Here is a 16315-nt window from a genome sequence, read left to right on the forward strand (position 1 = left end):
ATTTTTATAATACTTAATATGATATTTATACAATCTTAAAAGCAAAGTATATTATATTTTCTCTTTAAGGTATATTTGGAAATGCAATATATTATGAATATACAATACTGATATCCATTAGATATTATGATCAAAATCGTCAAAACAATTTAAATGTTACGTTACTGAATCTTATAATAATTGTTTTAAATATCGTATTAAACGTAGGCATGCCTTATTCGTTCGAATTTTATTAAACTTGTTTTGAGAAAAAAATTGCGGAATTAGAACTAACCTTCATATTTATTTTAAAAATGTATATGCACAAGAAAGAAATAATTTTACTTTAAATACGTATTGCCGCTCACCTGTTTATACACTTTGTAGAAATTTATAAGAAATCATATCCCCGCGCTTTGTATAATTCAGGTTTGGGATAAATGTAGATGACACTCAGAGGTAATTGGATACTATATTTCTCAATAATACCACCAAAGTGTAACCGTGTATAGGAATCTGGAGATTTGATATGCTGGTCAAAAGGTCCGGTTGGATAATTAGTTGGATTAAAACGTTCATATCCATCAACTCTACCTCTTGTGGCCAATCGTTGATAAGCAAAAGAATCTGGGGTTACATATGATCCGTGGTTTACAGATTGGCTGACGGGATGTATTGTTCTGTAACTAGGACTTAACATATTAGAACCTATAGTGGGATGTATTTCACCAATAATTATGTTAAAAGAATCTCCAGTTGGGTAATTTCTATGTCCACTAAAATCCAGTCCGCCTTTCAGATTACTTTCCCCAGCGTCTCTAGCATTTGGCATATTCTGAATGTTGTGATTTAATGATGTTGAAACTGGAAAATTTTCGTTATTTCCATTATTGAGGTTTCCTAAATATAATATTATTGGCTGAATGAGAGCATATGAATGAATACCTGGAGAACCAGGATCAAGGTGGTGTGTGCCAGAATTTTCCTGTCGACTTCTATAACCTAAACCACCATAAGTAGTTAGAGGAGTATTTGTATGAGAAACAGGGCTGACTGATTGACCATCATGAAAGCCAAAACCATGTCCACTTTTAATTAATGGAGAGCTGACACCATGGGATTGAATGGGACAGGGAATTACAGAACAATCTAGACCAATACTATAATGAAAATTATGATTAATATAATTTACAGCTGGACTTTTCGGATACAGAAATCCATATGCTAAAACTAACGAGCTTCCTAAATTGTGTCCATAATATCGTACAGGGAAATGGAAAATATGTTCGCCGTAACTTTTGTAAATTCCGCCAAAAGGCCATCCAACTGGATGTGGGGGAAACCGTGAAATTGTATCGAAGGGTTTTCCTCCTCTATTGTCATCTGCTGATCTATCTTCCGAATAATCCGGTCGCGTTAATGAATAAATAGGGTTTAAAACGATTCCTCTGAAAATCCATCCTACCGGACGTTGTCTGCTCCCTGGTACTGTCGGATAGTTTGATCTTGGAGAAATCTTACTCATTGTGAAAAGTATGGGGTTATTATAGTTTCCGCCAAAATTCCATCCCACTGGTCGTCGTTCACTCCCCGGCATTGGACCTAATGCATTACGGTGATAGTTTTCTCTTGGAGTGACTTGACTCATTGTAGAAGAAATAGAATTAATGTAGTTTCCTGCGAAGTTCCATATTATTGGAGGTTCTGTTCTTTGTGACATTAATTGTATATGGTTACGTTGATTATAAATGCCATCTCGATTGTAAGCTCCCGGGAAATATCCTCTTGTAGAAATCTGATTCATTGTAGAAGGGATGAAGTTTCCTTTAAAGTTCAATTCCATTGGATGTTGTGTTCTTTCTGACATTGAACCTAAGTAATAAGGTTGATTGTAACCTGCTGGGTATTTTGCTCTTAAGGAACCCGGACTGATTTTGTAAGAATTGTAATTATTGTAGTTTGCCCCAAAGTTCGGTCCCACTTGTTGTGGCATGCTTTTCATTAGTGGTCTTAATCGATAGCGCTGTCTATCATCTCCTGTTCCATAATGAAATGATGGGTAGTAAAACCTTTGATAAAGCTGCCACATCGATACATCGGTTGGATAATAAGAAGCATACATTTTGTAACCACCGAGAGAATTTTCCATTTTACCAAGATTATAGTCTTGGCTACGAAACCCATTCGCCAATTTGTTAAAGTGTGTATGGAATAAAGGGTTGTGATGCCAGTGAGAACTGCCAAAGCCGCCCTTGCGGAGGTCTGAAAAAAAATAAAATTATTTTTAAATGTGTACATTAAAATATTACGATTGAGAATATGTGCACATTGAAATATAAAAATTAAAATTATCACAACAAAATTTCATTTCGTTATAATTTATTGAAGAATAACTGCTAACTTTTCACCATGTAAATTATGTCAGAGATGAGTATTTATTATGATCTTAAACCAAATACCATATGTGCACTAGTGTAATTAAACGTCACCATGACTAATGAAACAGGGAATTTGAGAAATTCAAAGTTTAGTTTAGGGATAATAGATTTTATATGTTTTACATAAAAGAAATATTAGAGAAGCTCAAACGAGTTTTATTAAAAATCTGTATATCATATACTTCAAATTTTATGTCCCTATTTTACTTGCCTTCTCACTTAATTTAGATAAAATATCGTTAGATATAATCTGATAAAAATTAGATCCCCAAAAGGTGTTCTCTGGATTAGGATTAAAATTTAAATTGACTCAATATGGAAGGATTTAATAAGAACAGATAATACACGTTGGTCCTAGTCCAAAAAGCCAAAGAATGCATTATATTTTATGTTTCCTGAGTGATCATAAAAAACTGTTTCATTCACAAACTGCATTTAAAATATGAATAATAAGTGCAAAGTAGAATATTTTGGATTCCTATTTTGGATCTGGCGAGATTGATGACCGTTGACCAAAACAACATTGGTTCAACTTTATATACATTTAGATAGAGTGAACTATTTCAAGTAATAATTTTACAAATCTTTATACTGCTATAACACTCTGTCTAAGTTGATTTTTACTCCGTACGTTGATTAACCAATTCGGGTACTTTTGTTATACACATTAGCATGTCAGAATAGTGAGATATAATAAAAGGTTGTCTCGTTACCGTACGGATGTTTTATCCACTGCTACTGAGACAAGTATCAACAAATGGTAAACTGCTCATCAGAGAGCAGACATTAATTATAATAAAAGAACATGAAAAAACCTCAAGCATGTTAATATCGAAATTCGGAATCAACCAAATGTTGTAGTAATTAATTTTAATTTTCTTAAATTACTATTGATCTCTACAAGTATTATTTAATGAGAATCAAACATCTTACCTGCAGATAACAATGATAGCCTATAATTGTTCTTGTGTTTGTTTTGTATGTCTGTTTAAATCACATCAATCCTTGCTGCGTTTTTAAATATCGGGGCATAAAAACTAATGTAACCGTATACATCCAAGTGAATAAATTTTGATATTTTACTTGGTGACTTGTAGGTTCATACTTTACTCAATTTTGTTAATGATTAAATTGCCAAAGCTATATCCTGTTGGAGTTGAACCTGATATAAACAATTTCAGAATACACCACGACAGTAATCCTAAATCAATAATGACATTAAGGTTACAGATGTAAAATAGTCCATGAATTTAAATAAATAAAGATGTGACCGTCATCTGTCACTGCGTTGCATAGTTAAACCGTGGCTCTTGTGAAGTCATAAACACAATAAGACATACAGAGAATATACTTCTAAAATTAACAAGTTTAACGTCGAGAAGATTACATCATTTGTAGATGTAAAAACCATTATGACTTGTTGTTTAATAATATTAAACTTAAGGTATGACTTGGACGTACAAAAAATGCTAGAGTCTACTGTACTAAAATCAAATTTGTTTTGATAATTAAAAGCATATAACAAAGGTGTTTTATTTTATTAACTTACCTTTAAGTAATCCTGCAGCTGAACAGGTGATTACAAGCACTGAAATACACCAGGGAAATTTTATATAAGAATTAGAAGGCGGTTTTTAAAGATATTAAGCCATTCATGAAATTTTACATAATGTAATGTTAAAAAGTAACACAAATTTATTTTCAATTTTTTCGTATACATTTCTTGTGAAATACTTTATAATATTCATATCAAATAATAGAAACAATACAATAATTTCTATCTTTTATCTAATAAGACATGTTTTGTATTATTGATTTCTTGGGGATATGTCATCAAGTTTTGCTTAATTTTAAATGAGTAAATGTTGCGTGCATCTTGCCAAAGCCTGTATTCTGCTCTAAGAAATTATTCGTGCTACAAACTAGTAAGATATACAAACAGATATACTCTATAATTGTTGAAATTTAGAGGATCGCAATGAATTGTCAATTTGTCAAGTTATCTATGTTACGTTAGCAGACATTCAATACACTTAAGTAAACAGGTATTTTTTAAATAGAAAATCAGAAAAATAATTACATTTAAAGCTGCAAAGTAAGTTTCACAAGTAAAGTCTCTACTTTTTAATCTAACCAGTTACAGAGGTATGAACACGGGAGTTGTACCATTAAAACGTTTGTACTCGAAAATTAATTTTTCCATATAGTTATCACTATTTTCAGTGCGCTTTTACCAGGAATTCATGTACGTTTTGTTATACAATAGTTGTTCAAAAATAAAAGAGTGGATTAAAAATTTTGATTCAAAAAGTTTAAAATTTACAAAAAGAGCGACATTTGGTGCTGCTAAACATTTTTCTACATAGTCACGACCATTCTCAATGCATTTTTGCCGAAAATTCAATGATGAATCTCTGGTTCTTACAAACACCCATTACAGGGGTGCTTTCTTAGAGTCTGGCAACGTCAATATCTGCAACAGAGAAATGAAATGTTCAGTTCATCATTGCATCATAACAATTTTCAATCTCCTCTGTTCCATTCAGGTTGAATAAAAAATACAAGGCATTACTTTTGAAAGGACCTTCGTATTTATGCTACATTTAAATATACACTACTTTCGTTCTTCTTTTAGTGTTTAGCTGTGGTTTATCGTTTTAAAATAATCTGTTTTGAATGAAATTAAAGTCAACTCACTTAAAATAAAAGTGACGCTCGTATGCATGTGCGCCATTGGATCCAATTATAAAGGACCTGTTAGAAAAAAAGTAAGCGTTATTATTAAGGAAAATAATGCAATGTTTGCAAATATAAATTGCGTGATCCGCACACGCAAGTCTTATTTGTAATGCTACCAATAAAAATAATAATGACTACATATAAACCAATCTCAATTTTCAGCTACATTTACAGTTTACATAAGAAAAATATCGAAGCACTTTATATAAATCTATCTTACGCTAACAACGTACATCACTCACTAAAGCGTGATTTCCAAAACTATTAATATATTTTGGTCTTGTTTATATTTCACAAAACTATGCTTATATTTTGGCCTTGCTACCAAGTTTTAGATTTTAAAAAATTATGCATACATTTTAATTTTTTTTAAATATAAAATTTCACACAACTATGAGTGAATTTTAGTCTTATTTAAAAATTATTATATTTCACAAAAATATGCGTGCATTTTGTTTTTGTTAACATTATTATATTTCACGATGTTTACAAATTATTATATTTAACAATGTTTATAAATTATTATAGTTCACAAAGATATGTGTACATTTCAATCTCTTTTACAAATTATTATAGTTGATAAAACTATGCGTACAGTTTACCTTCGTTTACAAATAATTATATTTCATAAAGCTATGCGTACATTTCCTCTTGTTTCGAAATTATTATATTCCATTGAACTATGCGCGTATTATGTTTACAAATTATTATATTTCATAAATCTATGCGTACATTTCAGTTTTATTACCACACTCTCACTGACCACCACTATTAAAAGAAAGAGAAAAACAACAAAATCGTTCGTCGCAGATAGATTTTTCTTATTTTAAAACTGTTACATTCAACTGTAAATAATTGTGTTGTTGAACAAATGTATTCGGAATTTAATTCCACTGTATAATACAGAACATTGTAGTTTAGAAGTTTTATTTGATAATATAATTTTATTAAAAACAAGAAACAGACGATTGGGTTGTTTTATTTATTGTCTATGAGATTTATAACTTAGCTATCAGGTTAACTTGAGTTATTTTCTTTCAGGAGAAATCGATCAGAGGGGCACCTACTACTGGGGCAGGTTATCTGAATATTCCATAAGAATCTTTCACTTAGCGATACAAGCACTGAAATTGGCACGAATGACTTTCAGGACATACATTTTAAGAAAAGAACGTTAGCCATCAGAAAATTCAAGATGGCTGCCAGTTTTCAAGATGGCTGCAGAAGCAGACAAATTTCAAGTCTTGAAGAGGAACTCCGATTAACACAATTTCTTTATGGTGCAAAAATGAAATGAATGTATTCTCATGTAATTAAGCCAATTATGCCTTGAAATTTTCAATATGGCCACCATTTTCCAAATGACGGCTGATAGATTACTGTATGTGGTGATGTTTTCAACTGTAACGTTGCCTCTTTCTATGCTTTGTGCCGAGTCTGTGGTGATTTTTTTGTTACACTAATGTAGCTTAATATTAAAGCTTTTGGCTTGTGATGCCTTAAGAGTGATGCCAAAGCACAACCAGGGCACACTAGTGACATAACTGCTGTGAAACTCAGGATGGGGTTCAGCATCGGCTTGTAGTGTACTAACTGTGGTTATAGTTACTAACTGTTGTGGTGGCAAACTAACTTTAGACAGTAGTATCTATAAGTATCCGAAATGCTATCTAATTGGCCCCTTATGTTTCTCAACTTGAATTGTAGTTAGTTGTAGTATAGTTGTTAGAAATACACACCTGAATTGACCGGGTGTGTCAGCGCGAGAGAGGTGAGCTAAGGGTAACGGGCTTTCGTTACCTGGAAGGTGTACAGATCGCATGGGATGAACGATCGGACTAGGTGTAGCGCAACAGCAGCCTGGGCCTAATTCAATGTGCTTTGATGTTTTGTACAGTAAAGCGGTAAAAGAATAGCCCGTCGGCCTTCAGCAATATACGCAAAATGTTTGCGGACAACCCATTGAGTAGCGATGCGAAAACTGATTGGGTGAACTGTTTCCTCTGTCAGACAGACACGAAGGAGGAGTTGATATTTCCTCCTACTCAATATGAGTGTAGTTCTGACGGCTATTCCATGCTAGCTACAAACATATCACAATTTTAAACAATCAACCTGTTACCAATAAAAGTAGACCCATCTCGGCGGAGATGGCATTGAGGACACATTGAGACGAAGCAGCGCAAAGTACCATCAAACATGTCGTCTAATGTTTAACAACAAGAAGCTTAAACGTGCAACTAAAAGAACAGCTGAAATTCAGAAAAGTCCTGATTAAACTCGCACAAAAATGCTAAGAACTAGTATGGAGATTGAACACTGTTTCCTTTGTGAAAAAAGGAACCAACATCAGAGCTGCGCAAGCCATGACCATGCAACTGAATGAGAGATTCAACGAATGTGCCCGTAACCTCAATGATGGTAGACAACTGGCTCTGTTGAGTGGTGGAGACGTAGTGGCCCTAGAACTGAAAAACCATTGCTCTTGCTTAACTGGCCTGTATGACAGAGAGCGAACGACATTGCCCAAAAGAAGAAAGAACCACTCGTCATCATAAGAAAAGGATTTTATTCCTTTGATATTCTCGGAACTCCTGACCTACGTCATTGAGAAAAGATACAACACATATGAGCCAGGTATATTCGGACTGGTTAGTATATACAAGTAGGCGAGATGAACAGCTTGGGCCAGATATACTTCATGTGAACTCGACCAGGCTGAAAGAAAGGCTGCTACCAGAGGTACATGGACTTGTAACCTATAAGAAAGGTCGGGATGTACTCCTAGCATTTGACGAAGACATTGGCACAGGGTGAAACACAAGTGTAAGTTTGAAGGCTCTGTATGAGAATTCAGTGTACGATTCCTTGTCCTCAGCTTTGCTTCAATTCATATGTATGATTGAGCATGGGAAGGATATCAAGTCACAGCTCAGGTTTGGAGCAACTACAACTGACCTGGTAATGGCTCAACTCCTTCAATACAACTGCTTTGCTAAGTACAAAGAAGGTGCTACCACACAAAGGCATTCAAGAGATAGAGAGCCTCCACTTACAGTCTATATTGGGATGCCTGTTCATGCTAAGACCAGAAAAAGACATCTCGTGAAAATGCTGCATGGTCATGGTCTTAATATTCCATATGATCGCATGCTTGACATAGCAGCCCAGCTGGGAAATGCAGTTGTAAGTAAATATGTTAAGGAAGGCATGGTTTGTTCCCTCAAGTTGAGGAAAGGTCTCCTCTTTACGAGTGCGATGGACAATATAGATCACAATCCATCATCTATCACTGCAACATTGTCATTATATGGTACCAGAATCTCAATATTTCAGCATACAGCACCAGCCGATCAAGGAGAACTCCAAGAACCAGTTTCTATCAAAAGCAAAAATTTGAACAAAGTCTCTGACCTCCCTTACTCCTACACAAACGTTTACCCTGCTTTCTTTGTCAGAAAGAATCCATCTCTTCCCAAGAGCAATGTGACATATACATGTTTGCGAAGTCTCCCCTAAAAGATGAATATGAATGGCTGCAGAAAGTCAGTCTTACACAGGAAGTAGGTGATGAGATTAACAGAGAAAAAGCGAAGTCTTGAGTTTTAAGCTAACATTACTTTACTGTTTCCTGTGATGAGGCTCATTCTGTTGCTACGGTAAGACATTGTATGGACAAAGTCAAGGATGCTATTTCTTACCTCAATCTATAACAGTTTCCTGTGATAACTGCAGATCAGCAAATCCACGTTCTAAACAAGACAGTGGCACTGGTTTGGCCGGTATGGCAAGGACAGGTTTGTGGTAATGTTTGATGGCCTCCACATAGAGATGACTGCATTCAGATCATTTGGGATCTTGCTCCAGAATAGCGGATAGACAGGTGCTCTCGTAAAGGCTGGAGTGACTTCCTCCTGAACTGCAGATTCGTTTCCATCAGCATCCAGTTTCACAAAAAACACGCCATATTCACAAGGTCACTGCATCCTGTCTCTATATGCTCCAAAACGAAGCATATGACTACCACTCTGCAGAAAGAACAGAGTTCTGAATTCTGACGGCTGGTGTATGACACGGAGGAAAGGGAGCCTTCAGTTTCAGTTCTGGGAACTTGTTTTGTCAATAGAGTTATTTGTGTTCTCGTTAATTAGTTCTTTCAGAAAGGCTAACTTCAGCTTTTTCTGTCAAGTACTCTGTGCTCTGATCTCCTTCTTCTTTGCCAACAACAATGTCAACTATGCTCGATGACTCTCCATCCACCCCAGAGACATGGAGTTTTCTAGTATAACCATTGACCAATCCCATGAACAAGCTAATGCAGTGGCTAAACGTGATGATGGTAGTGCCATTGCATTAGTGAGGTTCAATCTGCACTGAGTCGATGGATGGTGTCTGGACCAGAGGTTAGCGAACTGTTTCACTAATATGAATTGGCTTCCCAAGCCAAATTTGGGAATAAGGATATCAGACATCATGGGTAAACTAGCCAGTCTCAGCAGTCCTTCACTAACAAGGCCAAGAAAAATTTTAGTTCAATGAAGGATCTAGGCTATCCTTTTCAGGAAGAGTAAAAAGATTTCCTCACATTAGACACAAAAATCTTTGTACATTTTAGTGCTGCAGAGCTTGTCAGAAATCACATCGATAAAGGTCAAGCTACCTTCAATTATTATTAATCATTATTGACAATATTTAGTGCAAATACTGTTTCGTACTGTTACGAATGGTGGCCATCTTGAAAAATGGCGGCAATTTGGTTTTTGAAGTTGGCTTACGCGATTTTCTGAAAAAGGGAGTTCTGAAGCAACTGTGTGCCAATTTTGGTGCTTGTATCACCAAGTGAAAGATTGTTTCAGCAATCTGCCGCACTATACGTCAGGACTAGGGTGTATCCCGGGGATTTAAAAGACAAACAGCATGAGGTGCGCGCTACAGCTATTTGCCCTGAAGACTTTGAGTTGCTTTCCTTTTCTTTATACGTGTCGGACTACTTGTGAAAAAGTAATAACTAGAATCGTGCATCAAACCCTGTCACCGTATAGACGATCAAGGCCAAGCTGCTGAGCTTTCGTTGAACACTCCTTGGGGGTCTTCCTCGAGTTACACTTTGGTTTTCTAAAGCAAACAAAATATTTGTTAAAAGTACTTAAACGAATTCGTATTATTTTTGTTTATAAAATCTTAAATGTTATCAAGTCTGTTTTCGTGTAGTAAAAACAAAACAGTGGAAGACGTCGCATGTTTTTGGTTTTATAAAAACACGCAGTACTTACAAAATTTACGGACCGTACTGAAATAATAATTTTATTATTTAGAAACGCATTCTGCCGTTAGTAGGAAACTTTATCAACTATTCTGTACTAACGGGTTATTGTAAAGTTGATGCATTTAAGTGTAATTCCAATTGTTGTTTTGCAGATGGAAATAAACGATGTCAAAAGAGAAAGTTCCCCATAATAATCTACATAAGGAAATCAAATGGAATTTTAAGATTGACTATAGTCTATTCAGGCGTCTTAATCGATTACGATCTGAAAACATAATGAAAATTGCTGAGTAACAACAGACCAAGAATTTGCCTACCATAGAAACTAAAAAAATGTTCACTGCGATCGGTTGACTATAACTGTAATAATCGACAAAATAAAGTGTACTCTTGCATAATTTGACCCAAATTCTCGTGAATTCCCGTCAAACATGGATCGGACGAGACCGGCAATCATTGGTGCCAGCCGAGCGTTGTTCAAATGTTGAAACGCTAACTCGACTTTTTATTTTATTTATTTAATTTTTTTATGTTTTTAGTCATTTTTAAGGGGATATTAAGTTTTTTTTTAATTTTCTGATGAGCTATTTATTGTTATTATTTTTTTTTGTAATTCAATTTCTAGGAGTTTGATTAGCCAATGAAAAGTCGCTATCTAAATGGAAGCAGACGACATTCGAATTGGACGAAAGCGAGCGAGTAAACCCTCCCAAAAACTGACAAATATATTTTCAAACTCGCTAAACAGAAAAATGACAGGCAAAGAAATAAATCTACGCATGTTAGAAAAAGAAATGAAAACACCGATGCATACAATCTCATATTGTCAGGTGAAGTAATTGCTGTCTCAAAAAATGATGTGCAACAATTGTAAACACAAATGTTTGCTTAAAAAAGATCGTGTATAAACGATGGTTTCTCCTAGAGATGTCCAAATGGACATTGCAGACAATGGATATCCTTTCGCACAGGATCGTTTTTTTTGCGCGCGCGATCTAAGTTGGAGATTCCAACAATAGTAAAAATCATTTATTTATGGGCGTTCGAAATGGCAACCCTTTAAAATATTTCCTATACCACACTCCTCCAGTTGACCGAAGTAATAGAATCCTAATGACATATTCTCAGCTGAAGTAAGTTCTTCCGCCGGCAATTAACAACCGAAAAAAAATCTCACATTTCTTGAAAAGAAAAAAAAATTAATCCCCCCCCAAAAAAAACTTGATTGAACAAAAAGTCTTAAAATATATAAAAAACAAGAACAAATTATTATTACAAAAAAGTAAACAAAAAAAACTTGTACTTACACCTAACAATTATACGGTTAAAAAATATATTTTCTTCAAGAAAAAAAAAAACAAATTTTCTGTTGGTAAATATTTTGCAAAAAACAAAAATTAAATACTAAAATAAAATAAATAGATATATTTTCCTTTTTCAAGGTAGTTTTTTTTGCTATTTTTGATTATTTGCATTTGTATTTTTCCCCGTTTTTATTTTTTTTTGTTTTTCTTTTCATTAGTCTGCGTCTGTTACGGTACTCAGCTTACACAGATAATTGCCGGTCTCGACCGCTCCATGCTTGAAGGGAATTCACGAGAATTCGGGTCAAATTATGCAAGAGTACGAAATAAAGAAATGTTATACTATGTATCAACTAAGAGATACAAATGGAAGTAAATACCAAATAAAAGAGCATAACTATAGCGTCGAGCAACTAAAAAAGCACATGATATATTCCTGCAAATATGATAATTAAAACTTCCAAATATGACCACCACGGAATATGTGCCTATATAAAATATGGCTTTCCATTTAGTAGGGACACCTCCAAAGAAGATCCTAACTTACCCTATATGTGCTTCCGGATTGCACTTGCTCAAAATATAGCATTTATATTTGTTCTTTATCGCCCACACAACAGCGGAGTTACTATCTTTAAAAGCATATCTGAGAAAATTGACCACGTCCTATCTGCTTATCCTTCAGCTAATATTCATGTCTGTGGAGATTTAATGTTCACAATGTGGAATGGTTAACTCACTCAAAGAAGACCGAGTATGAGGGGAGGTTCTGTCATGATTTCTCCATTGCTTATGACCTCAATCAGATTGTTCACCCACCCACACGTGTGCCCGATACTGACGGCGAGTATGCAAGTCTGCTGGAACTTTTTCTCACAACTTGCCCCGGACTGTGTTCAGCTTTCTTTCTGTCCCCACTTAGATCTTCCGACCACTCTGTTGTATCAGTTAAGATAAAAATGAAATGTAGTAAGTCCTGAGATGTACCTCTCCATCGTACAGTATATCGATACTCTATGGCTGACTGGGATAGCTTCTATACATTTCTATCATCTACCTCTGCGTTTCATGTTTAAAAAGGATGTGTCGTCTATAGTAGCAGACCTGACGGAATGGTTAATTGTAGGTATAAACCGTTTCATACCTTCAAAAAAATTCCAGCAAAAACCTAAGTCAGCCGTGGTTCTCTCCAGAATGCAGCCAACGTAAGAGATGCACTCAGACTAAAGTCGCTTTAAGGACTGCCAGCAATCACTGCAAAAAAGTAATAAAAAACGCAAGAGAGTTGTATGTGCTGTCCGTCAAGTCCAAAGTAGCTGAGCAGTGGCTTGCTTCCAACCAGTTTTGGATGATAGCAAACAGAATCCTGTGCTCTATCCCAACTATCATCAATGGATCTGGGGTCAGTATCAGACAAAGCAAAACTCTTTGCCAATAACTAAGCAGCTAACTCTAGCCTTTGCGACCAAGGCCGCCAACCCCCAATATTTCCTCCTGTATCAGAAAACACGCTAAGTGATATACAAATATCTGTACATGATTTGTAAAGCTAATTTAAACCTTGATTCCAGTAAAGCATACGGCGCTGACGGTATTCCAATTATAGTACTCGAAAGACTTCAACCAGAACTAGCGCCCACCCTTACAAAACTGCTTAAACATTGTCTTAAGGAGAATTGCTCCTCATCACCCCTGGAAATCTCATCAGTATGCCCTGTATCTAAGAATTCAGGTGATCGCTCATCTCCCTCTCAGTACAGACAATAAGTCTCCTGTGCGTCATGAGTAAGTTGCTGGAATCTGTGTTAAATAGAGAAGTAATCAAACATCTCAGCAAAAATAACCTTCTTAGTGACACGCAATACGGTTTCCGTTCTGCTAGATCTACAGCACATGTGATTACAGTTATATCTCATATGATTAGCGAATCTCTCGGCGGAAGCTACCATTTCCAGGGCAATTGCTCTTGACATATTAAAGGCCTTTGATAGAGTATGGCATAAAGGTTTACTTCACAAGATCTCCAGCTACGGTATAGCTGGAAATGTCTTCTCAATTATGAAATCATTTCTCTCTAATAGGTTCATAAGAGTAGTGGTTGATGGGCAGAAATCAGAAGCTCACAGTATTAATGCTGGAGTCCCTCAGGGTTCCATCAGGGCCCAACTCTCTTCCTGATCTACATTAATGATCTTCGAAATCACATTCTTACATCATTCGTAGACATTTATGCTGATGACACTACTATGTATGGTAGCACATCTAAGGCTGTAAATGACCAAGTTCTCTCTGATTCTCTCTCCTCTGATCTTTAGCAAGTAGTACAATGTGAAAACAGGTAGCTTGTTACTTTTAATGCATCTAAGAGCAAGCTTTTATCATTACATCATCAACGCTCTGATCCCCATCTGGTATCAGTGAAATGAATGGCTCTTTTCTGGGGGAGGCCTCATGTTTTGACCTTCTGGGCTTGACCTTTACTCCTGACCTTAAATGGAACACATACATTAAATCCGTTGCCAACGCCGCTGTAAAAATGATGGGATCCTTCTATCGAGCCAGTAGATATCTTAATGTTGATGCAATTCTCTATCTATATAAGAGCCAAGTACGTCCAAGGATGGAATACTGTTGCCACATTTGGGCAGGAGGTGCTAGAAAGGACTTATCCGTCTTTGAAAGAGTTCAAAATAGACTTCGTAGCCTCGTAGGGGATGTCCTTTTCTTTTCCCTTCAACCTCTTTCTCACAGAAGAGATGTTGCGAGTTTGTCTTTGCTTTATCGTTATTTTCGTAGCAAGTGCTCGGTTGAGCTCCAATCTATGGTCTCCCCTCGCCAAACTTTCACAAGAAACACCCGTCTAGCAGAAAACACTATCACTAATTTCCCCCACTCTTTGTCTGTGCCTAAACCTAAACGTAGATTCCATGATAAAAAGCTTATTTCTTAGAACTGCACGCCTATGGAATTGTCTTCAGTTTTTCTGCTTTTCAGCTGAGTACGATATGGTTGACTTCACGTCTAACGTAAACAAGTTTTTTTAAGAGCCGTTCCATATCAGTTAACAAATTTACCGAATTTCCATTACTACTGATTATATATTGGCCAGTTTCTACTGTACACTCTTTAACCCTTATCTTCAGTTGCCTCGTGGCCTTGATAAGTGGTGATGCCTATGTAAAATAAATGTTTAAATATGTTTATGACAGACAACACTGTCAACTATATAGAGATAGCAATGGAAAGACGGAGACTGTAAATATAAGCTAGAGGACAATCTCTAGTATGAATCTGTAAAAAAGTTGAATTTTTCCTGTCGGATCCTTATCACCACTTCTGTTTGCCATAGTAATAAATCAACGTATATCAGTAATAAGATGCACGTTACAGATGTACGGAAACAAAGGAAATACACGCCACTTCATACATATGAATTAAATAAATTTACTAACAAAAACAATAGGTGCAGGAGACGTTGATAAACGAAAGTATTCAAGACACGAGTTCGAGATGAAAATTATCCAGATATTCTGAAAATAAACAGCATTAATGCAAAGATCGAGAATGATAACATCGTATTGATCTCAACGAGAAGTGAACCAAAAATATGGAAATATCGCTGGGACTTATAGTCGCTTAGCTTACAAATTGCATTGTTATAATCACTAAACTTATTCATTCATAATCTGAAAGTATAATATCTCTGTTCTAGATATTGGCGATATGAGAAAGCAACCATGTCATAGGCGTACGTCAGAAGCAGAAATTCATCATTGAATTCCTGATTATATTTTGCTGACAAGTTTTAGCTAAATTAGTTTTTTGTACACGATTTGTTTGAAAAACAATTACTGGTCAATATGTTAGGATGATAGACGTTGGTTTTCGCCAGCTATTCCGATGATTAAACATTGTAACGTATTGAATACATTTGTACCAGACTAGGTTGGTTTTAAAGAGAAACGCAACAATGTCACTAATCAAAGAAAATCTGATTTTCAAATTTAACGTCAAATGAGAACATGCAAACTTAACACTGGCTTTTAGCGTGTCTTTTTCATACAATGAATAAGTACAAGTCCTAGTTATATTCGCAAACGATATTATTTTACTGGTGTTTTACCGATTATATTTGATTAAATGTAATTTTTCCCCAAAATAACACTTACGACATCACACAACTTTTGAAATTATTAGATTTAAATATATCAGAACACTTCCACAATATATTCCAGTTTTTTATTAATTTCAAACTTCGTTTTGATACGCAGGTGGCTCCGAGTTATAAAATCATGGACAAAACTATAGCAAAACGATACACTGCACTCTTCTGATAAGTAAATTTTAAACAAGAAAGTAAATAAAGTGAATTCTATGTTGGAAGGACGATTTAGGTTTATATTTATCTCCTTATATGAGAGATAGTTTTCAAGCTAGAATTATGCAACTTCCTCACAATCTCGTTGAAACATGAAACTGGGAAACAACTGTCCTATGAACAAGGGGACCCGAATTAAGACCATTGGTCCAGAGGATGATGATCACATTTTCTAACAAAAAGAACTCTATATGAATAATGTAAATTGAAA

General features: G+C 35.4%; 1 protein-coding gene across 1 annotated transcript in view; it reads right to left on the minus strand.

Annotated features, from left to right (window-relative positions):
* LOC145280270 (uncharacterized) overlaps positions 1–16315 on the minus strand; it is a 60824-nt gene that overhangs the window by 41972 nt on the left and 2537 nt on the right. The window contains exons 2-4 of the mRNA XM_080132046.1: positions 5115–5171; positions 3967–4005; positions 393–2241 (exon numbers count right to left, since the gene is read on the minus strand). Coding sequence (XP_079988172.1) covers positions 393–2241; positions 3967–4005; positions 5115–5151 — 1925 coding nt within the window. The 5' untranslated portion in view covers positions 5152–5171. The remainder of the gene's footprint in view (positions 1–392; positions 2242–3966; positions 4006–5114; positions 5172–16315) is intronic.

Source organism: Euprymna scolopes, chromosome 1, assembly GCF_053919585.1.
Source record: "Euprymna scolopes isolate OS-2025 chromosome 1, ASM5391958v1, whole genome shotgun sequence".
Taxonomy (NCBI): Eukaryota; Metazoa; Mollusca; class Cephalopoda; order Sepiida; family Sepiolidae; genus Euprymna; species Euprymna scolopes.